Source organism: Euleptes europaea, chromosome 8 (genome assembly GCF_029931775.1).
Source record: "Euleptes europaea isolate rEulEur1 chromosome 8, rEulEur1.hap1, whole genome shotgun sequence".
Classification (NCBI taxonomy): domain Eukaryota; kingdom Metazoa; phylum Chordata; class Lepidosauria; order Squamata; family Sphaerodactylidae; genus Euleptes; species Euleptes europaea.
In genome coordinates this window covers 32,464,202-32,478,641 of record NC_079319.1, presented here as the reverse complement: position 1 = coordinate 32,478,641, position 14,440 = coordinate 32,464,202, and the positions used below count along the sequence as shown (strand labels likewise).

The 14,440-nt window shown below is 44.4% G+C and overlaps 1 protein-coding gene across 1 annotated transcript; it reads right to left on the bottom strand.

Annotated features, from left to right (window-relative positions):
* Positions 1–7,380: 7,380 nt before the first annotated feature.
* Positions 7,381–14,113, bottom strand: LOC130481556 (fatty acid-binding protein, adipocyte-like). The gene is made up of 4 exons (XM_056854261.1): positions 13,964–14,113; positions 11,797–11,969; positions 10,417–10,518; positions 7,381–7,597 (listed from the first exon to the last, which is right to left on the bottom strand). Exons 1-4 carry the CDS (start codon positions 14,034–14,036, stop codon positions 7,547–7,549), a joined length of 399 nt encoding a protein of 132 aa, XP_056710239.1. The 5' UTR covers positions 14,037–14,113; the 3' UTR covers positions 7,381–7,546.
* Between the last annotated feature and the right edge of the window lie 327 nt (positions 14,114–14,440).

Genomic DNA, 14,440 nt, shown 5'->3' with positions numbered 1-14,440 from the left:
GGTTTGGTTAAGCGGCGCCCTCTCCGGAGAAAAGCAATGACGGGGCCAGATGCAGAAAGATTATGTGAGCTGCTCTCCTCTCAATGGCGTCTTTTTAAAAGATGTCCTGGATGCCTATTGCTTAGAGCCACCCAATGCAATGCGACAACGTCAGAGGCGAACAAGGAGCCCCTTGTCTTGACTCCCAAGCCATTCATGCCAATCTCAAGACCAGCAGCATCGAGCCTGCTACCGCTGCCTCTGCTATGACATAAGGCCGAACAGCTCAGAGGGTGTTATGGGTACCAGAGTATGCATCTTCTGCTAGGATGCCAGAAAAAGTGATCCAATGCAATGGTTTCATGGTGCTTCCTTAAAACAAGTTTTTGTTCTCATGGGTATTGTGTGATTGCATGTAAAGGCCCTGCGTTCAGAATGGAGAGAAAGATTGTGCTGCTCACAAGAAACAACAGAGGAAATAAGGTGGCATATAGAATTTTCTGAAAAACTAACAAAATGTTGTGTTGTTTAATTAGTGGCAAGACTGGTTTCTCTCTTGCTGCTTCTTTGGTTCTTTGGTTGACAACCAACTGGTTATTTTATGAATTTTAGGAATTACCCACCAAGAAAGCCAGTATTCCTACCTTGCCTTCCACATTGCCATTTTAATGTTCTGCCTAGTGCCAGCATCTCCAGCTACCCAAGGTATGGTTACCATGGGGATGGCTGACTGCAGTTGTGCACTCCCAGGGAAACAGCTGTTTAGCAACTGACTGCCTCCCTTCCCTTGGTGCTCATTTTAAATGAGGGTCAGTGAAAAGGGGGGGAGTGGGAGATCATCAGTAAAGCTATGCCATCATGGATCCCATGTGGACAAAAGGCACACAGGGCAACAGTGATAGATCACGATGGGTAGCCGTGTTAGTCTGTAGAAAAGAGCAAGAGTCCAGTAGCCCCTTAAAGACTAACAAAATTTCTGGCAGGGTAGAAGCTTTCGTGAGCCACAGCTGAAGAAGTGAGCTGTGGCTTACCAACGCTCATACCCTGCCAGAAACGTTGTTAGTTTGTAAGGGGCTACTGGACTCTTGCTCCTTTCTAGGGCTACGGTGAGGAGGAGAAATGGAAGAGATCAAGTGGAAAAGCTGATAGGACCCAACCCAGAGTTTCTTTTTGCATATAGAATCAGAGGTCATAAACACATACACACCCACACAAATCAATTACAGTTTTTAAAATATACTCATTCCCTGTGCAGGGCATAAGTATCTCAGCTTGAACAAACCAGAGCTCCAGTGTATCACAGTCATTCCATCCTCTGAGTAATGTAGGGAAGAGGACAAATAGATTATCATCACTCACCCACAGAGCCTGAGAGCAATGTACTTGCCAAGATTACTAATAGCTTCCTGAAATCACATGATTTTTTAAGTGATTCAGTAGGACAAAGGCTTTGGACAATGTTATTTGATTAGATTTTGCTTTGTGCGTATTTCTGGAAAAGGCTTGCTGCCTAATTCCTTGAGAGGCAATGTAGTGTGGTGGTTAGGATGCTGGCCTAAGCCAACATTCGTATTTCTCCTAAGTCATGAGGCTGACCTTGGGCCACACTCTGTTACCGCACTAGGTATTCCCAGCGATGTATCAAGAGTTTGGAAATGTTTTAAAAAACATAGCTTTAAAAGGGTTTTTGGATGCCATGGCTAAAAAATGGTTGGAAGACGTCTTCACAGCTAAAGGGGCCAAACAAAGTTTGAACAGTATTTTTTATAACAGTTTCAAATTCTTAATACATCGGTGGGAATACACTGAAAGTGCGAACAGAATTTTTTATAACATTTCCAAACTCTTGATACATCACTGGGAATACCTAGTGCGGTAACAGCCTCTGTCTCTCAGCTGAACATATTTCACAGGATTGTTGGGAGGAGAAAAGGGAAGAGGACCAAGTAATCTACCAAGAACTCTTTGGAAGAAAGGCAGAATTTTTAAAAAGTGACATTTAAATACTTATACCTTGCTCTTCCCTATGGCTCAAGGCTGTTTACAAATTCAAATTTAGAAGTTAAAAAATGCAAGACACCCCAAATATCCCCCATAGATCATTGGTGTGTTTTTTATTTTGGATCTGTAAAAGATGTCAAATTGCCCTGCTTTTATGGGTAAAAGCACCAAGCCACTTTCCGCCTGCATCTGTCTGCACAAGGTAAAAGGTAAGGTAAAGGTCCCCTGTGCAAGCACCGGGTCATTCCTGACCCATGGGGTGACGTCACATCCCGACGTTTCCAAGGCAGACTTTGTTTGCGGGGTGGTTTGCCAGTGCCTTCCCTTTACCCCCAGCAAGCCGGGTCTTCATTTTACTGACCTCGGAAGGATGGAAGGCTGAGTCAACCTTGAGCCAGCTACCTGAAACCGACTTCCGTCGGGATCGAACTCAGGTCGTGAGCAGAGCTTTTGACTGCAGTACTGCAGCTAACCACTCTGCGCCACGGGGCTCCTATATGCACAAGGACATAACCTTTATAGTTGCCTTTATAGTTAGGCAGTGTGTTTACAAAGGAATAAAAGCCTAGGTGATATTGAGGTGGCCTCCAATTTCTCCAAGAGTTGTCTGTGGGAGGCTGAGTAAAATGCTGCTTGCAGACTGATAAATGCAGCATGGAGCTTTCCCTTCTTTTGAGAAGCGTACTTTGCAGCCAGATAGTTCAAGACATGGGCAGGGTGCAAAGTTGATTTCCCCTGTCTAAAGCCATTCTGCTCAGGACTCAAGATAGCAGAGTCCTTGATCCATGTTTCCAGTCTTAGGAGTAGATGAACAGCATACAACACTGATAAGAGGCTAATTGGATCGTAATTTGCGGGATCCTTGCAGTGCATTCCTGAGGTGGGGGGGTGAAAGTGCTCTGGAGGCAGCGTGACCCCGCCGCCAGTGTAAATGGCCACTTATCATGGAATAAGAGGCACTTATGCTGGTGGCGGGGGCAGTTCCGTCAGCGCCTGGGCACCATGGAGCTGCATGCAGCTCCTCCGATGCCGCAGTCTCTCTGGGACCTAAATCATAGAATCATAGCATTGAAAGGGACCCCAGGGTCATCTAGTCCAACCCCCTGCACAATGCAGGAAATTCACAACTACCTCCCCCCACACCCCCAGGGACCCCTACTCCATGCCCAGAAGATGGCCAAGATGCCCTCCCTCTCATGATCTAAGGTCATAGAATCAGCATTGCTATAGAGTTGGAAGTGACCCCCAGGGTCATCTAGTCCAACTCCCTGCACAATGCAGGAAATTCACAACTACCTCCCCCCCAAACCCCCAGTGACCCCTACTCCACGCTCAGAAGGTGGCCAGGATGCCCTCCCTCTCATGATCTGCCTAAGGTAATAGAATCAGCATTGCTGACAAATGGCCATCTAGCCTCTGCTTAAAAACCTCCAGGGAAGGAGAGCTTACCACCTCCCTAGGAAGCCTGTTCCACTGAGGAACCGCTCTAACTGTTAAAAAATTCTTCCTGATGTCTAGACAGAAACTCTTTTGATTTAATTTCAACCCATCGGTTCTGGTCTGACCTTCTGGAGCAACAGAAAACAACTCAGCACCATCTTCTATATGACAGCCCTTCAAGTACCTGAAGATTGTTATCATATCACCTCTTAGTCTTTTCCTCTTCAGGCTAAACATACCCAGCTCCTTCAACCTTTCCTCATAGGACTTGGTCTCCAGACCCCTCATGATAGTAATGAGAACGCCCCCTCCAGCCCGGGAACTGCCCCTCCAGCAACAGTAGGGTTGCCAGGTCCCTCTTCGCCACCAGCCTGGGAATGCCCCCTCTAGCAACAGTAGGGTTGCCAGGTCCCACTTCACCACCAGCGGGAGGTTTTTGGGGCAGAACTGAGGAGGGTGGGGTTTGGGAGGGGAGGGACTTCAATGCCATAGAGTCCAATTGCCAAAGTGGCCATTTTCTCCAGGTGAACTGATCTCTATCAGCTGGAGAGCAGTTGTAATAGCAGGAGATCTCCAGCTACTACCTGGAGGTTGGCAACCTTATGCAACAGCATTTTCTGTGGGGGGGGGAAAGCCCCATTTTCTTTTACTTAAAAAAAGGCTTTTTAAAGCCTAGCGGTGCCTCGGCTATGCTGTTCCTGGCCGCCAGGAGGCTCAGGAATGAGCTGTTGGTGTCCTTTTTCTTGTGGATTTGTATAACAATAGCTTGCCTCTGTTGGTAGAGGGCATCTATCACTGTGAATAATTTATCAAGCACTGAGGACCACCAGAAATGGTCAGCTTTAAACAAGTTGGGATGGATGTAATCTGGCCCAGGAGCTTTGCCAGCCTGTAGCTTTGCCAGCCTATTAGTAGGATGATCTTGTCTATAGTTGTTGCGTCCCAATGGGGCAAACAGTCAAAGGGAGTCAGATTAACAGAGGGGAGATTGGCAGTGGGGCGGCTGTGTATGTGTTATTAAATAAGTTGTTAAAATGAGCCTCCCAAAACAACAGGGGAAATCTGAGAATTTGTTGCTTGTGCATTTTGCAGTAAAAGCTCTAGCTAAATCTGTACCCGATAAGTGGTACAAGGACTTTGGTTCTTGTAGGTTATCCGGGCTGTGTAACCATGGTCTTGGTATTTTCTTTCCTAAGAAAATACCAAGACCTCGGTTACACAGCCCGGATAACCTACAAGAACCAATGAACTCTGACCGTGAAAGCATTCGACAATATTTTGGTACAAGGACTGTTTGTAAGGTAAGAAATGTGCTCACACACTGAATGCATGAAATAGACAGATTAGGGGAAGGTGAATGGATCTGGCAGTAAACTGCCTTTCAAAGAAAGTCTGTAACCGAGCAATCTAGGCAGCCTCTTGAGTAAATTACAAGCACGACCTCACACTTTCAGACAAAGCTCTTATTCCATAAAACGTTGTAATGAGAATCAGAAGAGCAGCTAAAGCAGGGAAAGTTATCCGAGACAATCTCTTACTTTGAATTTTGATGGCGTCTGGCTCTTAATTGCAAAAGGTTGCTGACTGTTGAATTTTGAGTTACTCAAGACATGAAAGGCACTAAAGACAAGTAACCATATGTATGTTCTTCAGGTACCAGAGCTAACAGCAGGAGGCATAAACAGCTTAAGAGAGTCTGGCCAGATAACAGGTGAGACAAGCTTCTCGTTGCTGATTAAGCCAAACATGCATCACTTAGGGACTACCGCAAGACTTGCTCAATCCCCAAACAGAGTTTGATACTTCATAGATGGCATGAGCTATGCCAGGCAGAGTAGCCATTGCTAATTAGACCAGTGCTGTGGCACTCACTGGCTGACCTTGTGCCAGCCTGCCGTACCTAGTTTATGGGTTGATATGAAGGTCAAGTGGCAGGTCAAGGTGCCTTTTTCTAGAGAAAGGATAGGATTGAAGATATTATTTCATCTATACCCCACCTTTCTCCGCAATGGGGACCAAAGCGTCTTACATCATTCTCATTGCTGCCGTTTATCCTCATAACAACCCTGTGAGGTGGATTAGGTTGAGAGTGTGTGACTGGCCCAAGGGTCATCCAGCAAGCTTCTAAAGCAAAGCAGGCATTCAAACCTGAGTCTCCCAGATCATTGTCCAGCACTCTAGCTACAACACTGATAAAATAGTCCTGGTGTATAACCTACTGCATCCGGGGAAATGCCATGGTTAAAGGTCCCAGGTTCAGTCCTTGGAACTTCTACAGAAGAGCTCAGATGCAAGAGACGTTGACCGAGGACTCTGGTAAATCTCTGCCAGTCAGAGTAGATGAGATGGGACCTTGATAGACCAATGTTCTGATTCCATAAGGCTGCTTCATGTGAACTTGAACTGGTGTCAGTCTAGAATCTGGGATGCCTAGATTGAAACCCCTCTCTTCCATGGAAGCTACATAGGACTACCCTGTGGGACCTTCAGCTGGTACAGAATGCTGCAGCAAGGGTGCTGGCTGGAACGGCTCATAGGGACTATATCACTCCAGTCTTGGCCCATCTACACTGGCTCCCAATTTGCTTCTGGGCACAATTCAAGCATCTGATGTTGACCTTCAAAGCCCTGTAGTGGGTTGGGACCAACATTCCTGAGAGACCACCTAGTTCCTTATGAAACTACTTGACTACTGCAATCATTTCCAGAGGACCTGCTTCAGGAGACCCCACCTTCTGAAATTAGGCAGGTGGCAACTTGGGAGAGGGCCTTCTCAGTAGTGGTACCAAAAATTTGGAACTATACCCCCAGGGACATTCAGCTATCCCCATCTCTTTTTTTTGTTAGCGTTCCCTCAGTGATACTTTCTTTCTGCCTAGTGTTTCATTGTTGCATTTATGCCTTTGCATGTTTAAACTCTAGTTTTAATTACTTTAATGGTGTGTGGGGCTATTGTTTTGTTTTAAAATGTGATTTTATTATGTTTTAATTTTGTTAGTTGACTTGGTAGCCCTTATGAGGGCAGAAAGGCAGGATATACATTTCATAAAAAAAATTCAAGGTAGTACCCAGAGGCATAGCAAGAAAAAGATACTGTGACAATGGTACACATATGGAGGTGATTGAGGAAACCCCCCCCCCACAAATGTGGGGCAGTAAAATGTACCCATCCCTTCTCAAAGGCAAGCAAATGTGTTTGAAATATGGTTTCCCCCACCCCCACAAATCTGAGTAATGATCAGAGGGGAGAGAACTGGGACGGAAGTAAATAGCCGCTGGATTCTTAAAGGCTGAACTTGTCCAAAGAGGTCTTGACTATCAAATATGGATTATTGTCTGGAATTCATTCCATAAGAAAAGTTTGGAAAACACAACCTCCCTCTTCCTTGAGGAAATTCTACACCTTTTAAAAATTTAAACTGTATTTTGTTATTTTTGTAAGCTGCTTTGGGTTGCCAGTGGTGAGTGGTTACATCGAGGACAGGGAAAGCCTGGGAACAGGATCATCATGCATAAGCTCCAAACAAACAAACAAACACATGCACACAACAGATTGGAAGCCAAAGCACGGGAAGATCTCTATGTGGGAGCAGGCATTCTTACGTTTTCTTCATATGCATACACGTGCAAGGCAGAGGATTCTATTAATTTGTGGAAGGAGGGGAGAAGGGAGAGCAAATTTCTACAAGTTGGCTTGAATAAGTGCATTTTACCATTTTTGATTGGATCATTTTGATATGCCTAGACACCCTTAACTGTACCGTCTTGAAGAGCTCTCAAGTTAGTGGAACAGAGAAGCACAGCTAGAGTGATTATGCCAGGTTTTCACCCTGCTGTTTGAGAGTAGATGAGCAAAACTTGGCAGATCCCACAAAGAGAACCTGAAAATCTTCCTTGAGCATCCCGTCTGCATCTTTCTTAAAGTATATACAAGACCAACTTCATCTTTTCCCAAAGGTGAGCATTTTATTGAATAACCACAATACTTCAGATGATACAAGGCTGCTCTGGAGCTAGCCAGTAAATAAGTCAGTTCTTGGAAACAATTAGTCTTGCAGGGCTGTTGCCCTGTGAACCGAGATTTATCTTCCACCTCAAAGTCCTATCCATCAGGTGGCAAGAGTCTTTATGCCTTTTCATATATTCTGGTGGAGACCACATTGTTCATTGTGCACTCCTAAAAGAGAAAAATAACCACGTGAGCGGGAGTATCAGTACAAGTTTAAGCAAAAGAACTCTTCAAAAGAGAGCAGCTCCCAATTTCAGTAGTAAATATCAAAGCTTTGCAACCAACCCTTATCATCGTCAAAAGGGCCAACTTGAGCTACACAGCCCATTTTCTTGCTTTGAGACCAAGAACTTTTGCAACTAGATCAGGTCCAAGGTTCTGGTGCTGACTTTCAAAGCCCTACACAACCTAAGACCCTCATACCTTCGAGACCAACTTCTCAGGTATACACCTGTGACAGCTTTACGATTGTCATCTGAAAATCTACTGGTGGTCCCTGGCTTATCCAGCTGTCCTTGACTAGGGCCAGGGCTTTCTCGGCCCTGGCCCCTGCCTGGTGGAACGCTCTACCTAGGGAGGCCTGAGCTTTAAACGATCTAGTTCTGTTTCGTTGGGCCTGTAAGGTGGAGCAGTTCTCCTCCAGGCATATAGTTGAGGGCAGCAACAGTATACAGCAAATCTATTGGCTGGCCTGGACCTCGGGGTGGGGGGGCTTCCACATTATGCACACGGTTGCTTTATAAGCGCCATCTAATGTATTTTTTAAATTTAGTTTTAATCTATGTTTTTCTTTAGTGTGTTTTAAATTGTGGTTACCCACCCTGAGCCCTGCTATGCAGGAGGAGGGAGGGCTATAAACATAAGTATAAACAAACTACATTGTGCGAGAATAAGGGAATTAGTGCTCTAATCCCGCATGGCTGTAACAGAGTCAATCATATGGGTTTCAAGCTCAAAAAGGAACCTTTGCTGGCTCCTCTCCATTCGCATGAAACTGTATGCTGTCACATCACATGTGGAAGTGAAACTTGAGTGGAATTAGCCTCCGTTTAAAAGCCCAGGTTATTCTTTAGTAAAGAAGAGTTCAATCCTATGCAGAGATATTCCTTTTAAGTTTATGGGAGTAACCTAGATTAATTTTGCATAGAGTTGCACTGTAAGAGTACAGGCAATATAGGGCAAGCAGTTATGTTTCAGCCTGGCCAGAATCTGGCTCATTTCTATCGTTAAGCAGAACAGGATCCTCTTTAATAGCTCTATCCCAAGAACTCTCATTGAGGCAGTTCCCCAGCTTCCAAGACTCACAGGCTACTGGCTTTCCCCAGTATTCATATTGCTCTTATATTAGGCACAGAGGACCACAGAGTCCTGGCTTCATTTACTTTGTACCTTTATAACTTCTAGATTGGATGAGTGTGCGGGGTGCATCTTAGCCTGGAATTTGACCACTTATTATCCAAACCATGCCCTATATAGGCCATCACAGTTATTTTAAAGCTGTTTTCTTAGTTACTGGCTTCTGGGCCCCAGTTAAAAGAGTACCTGCTTTCTCTTTGCAGGATACACATCCTCTTGATACCAGCAGAAGCACCTCCCCCCTTGTAATTCTTCTTTCCCCCAGGCATTAAATCAGCCAATGAAGCCCCACTCCAGGAACCATCTGCTCCAGAATGTCATCAGTTAAGAGCAGAGCTTTTTCTGTTGTGGGCCTAGAGTTGCCAACTTCAGATGGGAAAATTCCTGGAGATTGAGGGTTGGAGCATGGGGAGGGAGCACAGTAGGGATAGAATCCACCCTCCAAAACCATCATTTTTTCCCCAGGGGAATTGATTCCTGTTGCCGGGAGAACTCCAGGTGCCAATTGGTGGTTGGCAACCCTAGGTGGGCCCTGAATTATAAAATTTTCTCTGAAATGGCAGTGGCAATTTCTCAGTCTCACAAGCCAAGACAAATATGATCATTCTGCTAAGCTTCTAGTCGTCTCCTGATTTCGTCAGATCTCAGAAGCTAAGCAGGGTCAGCCCTGGTTAGTATTTGGATGGGAGACCACCAAGGAATACCAGGGCTACTGTGCAGAGGAAGGTACTGGTAAACCACCTCTGTTAGTCTGTTGCCATGAAAACCCCAAAAAGGGGTCGCCATAAGTCGGCTGCGACTTGACGGCACTTTACACACACACTTTTCATTTCTAGTTTTGGATATTCTATGGTTTAAGTTTTGGACTGCTCTGAATGGCTGTATAATGACATGGCAAATAAATGGAGTAAGTTGAGCACAGAAGAACCTGGTACACAGGCTTCCCATAATTTGAGTGTTGTAAGTAGACAGCATCATCTCATCAAAGTGCCCCAAATCCTCCCTTATTTGGTACATTGTGCTCAAGGTGAGTCTGTTGCAAGCATGGACATGTACCAAGTTATACAGGAAATATGGTGACTAATCATTACTGGTGAAGAAACCTGGGGCTAGCTTACACACGTAGGCCAGCCAAATAGAGGAAGACGGACCAAGCCAGGCTGCCCCATAGCTGTCATTCCTACCATCGTGACAGTCTCTTTTCTGCAGGGCCTTGTTAAGTCATTCTGTGCCAAATGAAGAGGTCCTGTAACTTTACCAAGACAAGTTACTTTATTGTTTTTTTTAAAATGTAAAGGCCTCAAGTTGCATCTTACTTAGCTTATACATAAATCTCTACTTTTCTGCGTCAAATGCAAAGAAGCAGTACATCTATGAAAGATGCATGGTACAATGTAGAAGTCCATGTTTTGCTTTAGTACAAAAGCATATATTTTAAAAGAACATTTCAGTCTATTGGATATAAGTGGCTTCTGGACTTATCTAGTATAGTATATACCATATGGTATAATATATACTATGAAGCTTGCTTGATGGCACTTCACATTTACTTCCATTTTCACCCTCCCCTTGTATTTCTTAAGAATTTTGACATTTATCCACATAGCTCTTGGAAAATAAAGTGAACTCACCACAATCAGCTTTCCATCAGCTATCTTTCTTTTAATCGTAGTCTGTTTCCCATCCCATTTCTGCATGTGATTGAGACATCCATTGTCTAGTGTCACAAGACTCTGTTAAGAGGAATAAGAGCTGGTTTTTCTATGCTGACTTCCTCTACCACTTCAGGAAGAATCAACCGGCTTACAATAGCCTTCCTTTCCCCTCCCCACAACAGACATCCTGTGAGGTAGGTGGGGCTGAGAGAACTCTGAGAGCGCTGTGACTAGCCCAAGGTCACCCAGCTGGCTTCATGTGTAGGAGTGGGGAAACCAACCCGGTTCACCAGATTAGCATCCACCACTCATGTGGAGGAGTAGGGAATCAAACCCGGTTGTCCAGATTAGAGTCCACCGCTCCAAACCACTGCTCTTAACCACTAAACCACCCTGGTTCCCTTAAAAGAAGGGAATGATTATTCTTTCACTAGGGGATCATGCTTGAGTTAAGACACCCACCTACCACAATACTCCAAACTGTGGTTAAAATGTACCCCGACAAAGCAGCATTATCTAAACCGACAAGCTATAACTACAGCCATCACCCCATCATGGGCAGTAGAAAAGAGCAAGAGTCCAGCAGCACCTTAAAGACTAACACAATTTCTGGCAGGGTATGAGCGTTTGTGAGCCACAGCTCACTTCTTCAGACACGCACACAAATGCCACACACTAGACAAAAGCCAATGGACTTCTTAAACAACTATTAGTCTGTTGCAGGTTTGGGCGATGTGTGAAGAGCCTTCAGAAGACCTACTAATACCTTCAGTATTAGACCTACTACAGCCTAGACTGGACTTTGGCGTAAAATTAAGTTCAATAATAGGCAGAAAGAATGCTGATCAAAGTCACACAGTGGAGAGCAGACTGGAAGGTGGAGAGGGAAGAGGTGGCTGAGAAGTAGAAATTGTTGAAACTGGATTGCCCTTTGGTAAGTATTTAGCAAGACACTAGACCGGTAAGCCATAACCAGACCCATAGGCATGATTTAAACCAGGGGTCATTGTTGGAACAACAGCATGTTACCCCTGCTTTAGATTCATATGCATATCATCCTGTTTGCGCAGTCAGTAACTTAACCCAGAATAAAAGACTGCGCAGGCAAGCAGTCATGAGGCCCAGCAACTTCTTATCAGTGGGCAGAGATTTCCAAAGCCTCTCAGAGCAAGGATCTGCTGCACGCTTGGTTAAGGTGACCAAAATCTTTGCACCTTCCACTCAAGTTTAGCCTACTTCCAAAGGTTTCGCCTACCTTTGAGTTACACTGACGTTTAGTGCTGGTGTTTGGTGTTAGTCCCTCTTGAAGCACACACACAAACCACCAATAGCTTTCAGAGACAGTACAGGACTAACCTTTACTTTCCTATCGTCCGCTGTCGTCTCATCAAACTCTTCTCCCAGCTTGAAGCTGATCTCCGTGTTCTTGAAAGTGCTCTCTGTTCTGATGGTTATGACATCCCCATTGCAACTGATACTGACATTAGGCTTGGCAACACCAGCAATCTTCCTAGTAGCAAAGCCCACGCCTAGAAACAAACAAAAAATCATTAGGTTCTCATATCGGCCTCACGGTCTGCCCTCTCTTTATCAGTAATGATGCAGCTTGTCATAATGAGGGCACAGCTTCCCCTTAGGCATGAAAAATTTAACAGTAATGTGGGAGGGAGCAAAGGGATATTTAAAACACAGGCATTGAAATATGGAAGATGGGTGCTGAACATGGAGAAAAAGCTGCTTTTACCCGAACATTTATCACAATGGAGCTGAGTCCTGGTTATGAAGCCCCAACAGAATAAGTAGCTGGTGAGTAGCTATTTCAGAAAGGGAAACATGGTAAGCAGAATCTGCCATATCTGCATATTTCAAATACTCCTTCCCACTTTAATATAGAACTTGGTCTACTCGGGCTAGATCATATACTTTTCTGCTCAACATTAATGCCTTTGAGCTTTAATTCCAGCTTTGCTGGAACTCTTGGCAAGTATATAGAAAGACAGAATATATACTTAAATGACTGGTTTAATTAATGAAGGACACCATTCTGAGGACATTTATTGCACAGCTCAGGAGCTAGCACAGTATCCAACTAGGATCTTGGAAACCTAGGTTCGAACATCCACTCTGCCATGGAAGCTTGCTGGGTGACCTTGGGCCAGTCACACACTCTCAGTCTGACCTACCTCACAGGGTTGCTATGAGGATAAAATGAAGGAGAGGAGAACAATGTAAGCTGCTTTGGGTCCCCATTGGGGAGAAGGGTAGGATATGAATAATGTAATAAAATAAAGAAACAGCTCTCTGTTCAAACCAACGAGGCCATCCTGGCAGCAGCAAGACAAAGCAGAATGTATTATTTGACAAGTCACTTGAGCATATTTGAAGCAGCACCTGATTTTGGGCAGTAATGCAATTGTTTGAGGTTGGAAGGGCACCATCTAATTCACAGAGTAACGTAGTTTCTGCTAACACCGAAGAGGCAAGTTGCAGACATGGAAAGAGTTAGAAAGGTTAAGAACCCTTTTATGCAAAAACAGCCACCTTTGCCTTAGTACTCTATTTTTATGATGGAATTTAACACTGGAAAAACTCAGGGATTAAGAAAATGTAAAACTACTTACACTGTCCAGAACAGCCCTCACCTGGATCATTCAGAACTCTTAATTCAGGGACTGTAGCAGGAGACTCACAAAGACTGCCACTCCACAGCTGGAGCCACATACATTCCTTCAAGAAAACCCTCTGAATTGAACTAAGCTGCAAGGGGCTCTCCCTCACATTCTTGAAGGACTTAAATCTTGGTAATCATTCTGCACAGTAATCCCAATATAGTTTGAACAGCCACCGACCCCACACAGCTATTGTATTCTCAGCGTTCTGTTGCTCGGCATTTGTGAGCCAAGAAAAAAAAAAATCACTACAGTCTTCTCTAAAAAAGCCAGTTTTGACAGAGCAACATATCACATGAAATTACGCAGCAAAGTAACCTGTTGTAGAGTTCGAGTTCTATGGAGGAATAAGCATAAATTCCTTAGTAGGCACACTTGTGGTTATACAGATTTAAAAACCTAAAAACTTGACATAATTACAAAACATGCATAGCATTAGCAACAAGAAATCAGGGCTACCAATGTCTAGATATGGCCTGGCATTCTCCCAGGATCATAACCAATCCCAGTTTTTTCCAGAAAAAGTGGCTAAATACCCTCCCTATATTCTGCCCTGCACAGGCATCATCCCAGATTTCCAAGACTTTCTTCAGCAGAGCTGGCAGATCAAGAATAACTAGCCAGAAACTGCAGCATTCTGCGTCTTCTATCTCATTATAAAAATCTTCATTGAGTCAGTGAACAGTTTAGAAATGATACAGCAGCTTCATTTCCTCGAGGAATTGTGAAGTATTCAGAACTACAGAAAACTCATTTTGATATTGAAAACAGCAAAAACCCTGCTCTCCAAAAGAAAAAAAAACAAAATACAGCGAAAGATCACAACACCAAACCAAGCCATGAACACTACTTACCGAGTTCTTTCATGTAATCATCAAAGTTCTCACTAGAAACCAACTTCCACGTTCCTGAAAACTGGTCACACATTGTGGCTGATTAACTAAGCACCTTTCCTAAATGCTCCAGGGAAACACCAGCACTGTTCTCGCTCACTAAGGATGACTTTAAAAAGAAGCCTTGTCAGGTGACCCTCTACGATTAGCCAATGGCAACAGCAGCCATCTAGAACTCCAATTACCAGTTTTTCCTCCTTCCTCAGTAGGTCATAGTGCTAAGAGTCTTTTGCAGTTGCTGGCAAGTGGAGTACTATATTGTCAGCACTTACAGAACTGCTGTTAGGTTCTTATGTTTATCCAATGTGTCCTTTGGCTGGAAGGGAATATCTTCAATCACAGTCCTTTTGCCGCACACAAGATCATACGCCTTTTGCAGTCCACATTCATTGACCAGCAGGGGCTGCCCCCCTCCATGAGTGCATGTTCACAATGACT

Bases quoted from the DNA above. Each gene is read 5' to 3' on its own strand.
- LOC130481556 (XM_056854261.1), bottom strand. From the start codon at position 14,036: ATGTGTGACCAGTTTTCAGGAACGTGGAAGTTGGTTTCTAGTGAGAAC. The intron at 11,970-13,963 runs GTAAGTAGTGTT...GTTTGTTTCTAG, and splicing joins TGATTACATGAAAGAACTCG to GCGTGGGCTTTGCTACTAGG. The intron at 10,519-11,796 runs GTTAGTCCTGTA...TCCTCTTAACAG, and splicing joins CGGACGATAGGAAAGTAAAG to AGTCTTGTGACACTAGACAA.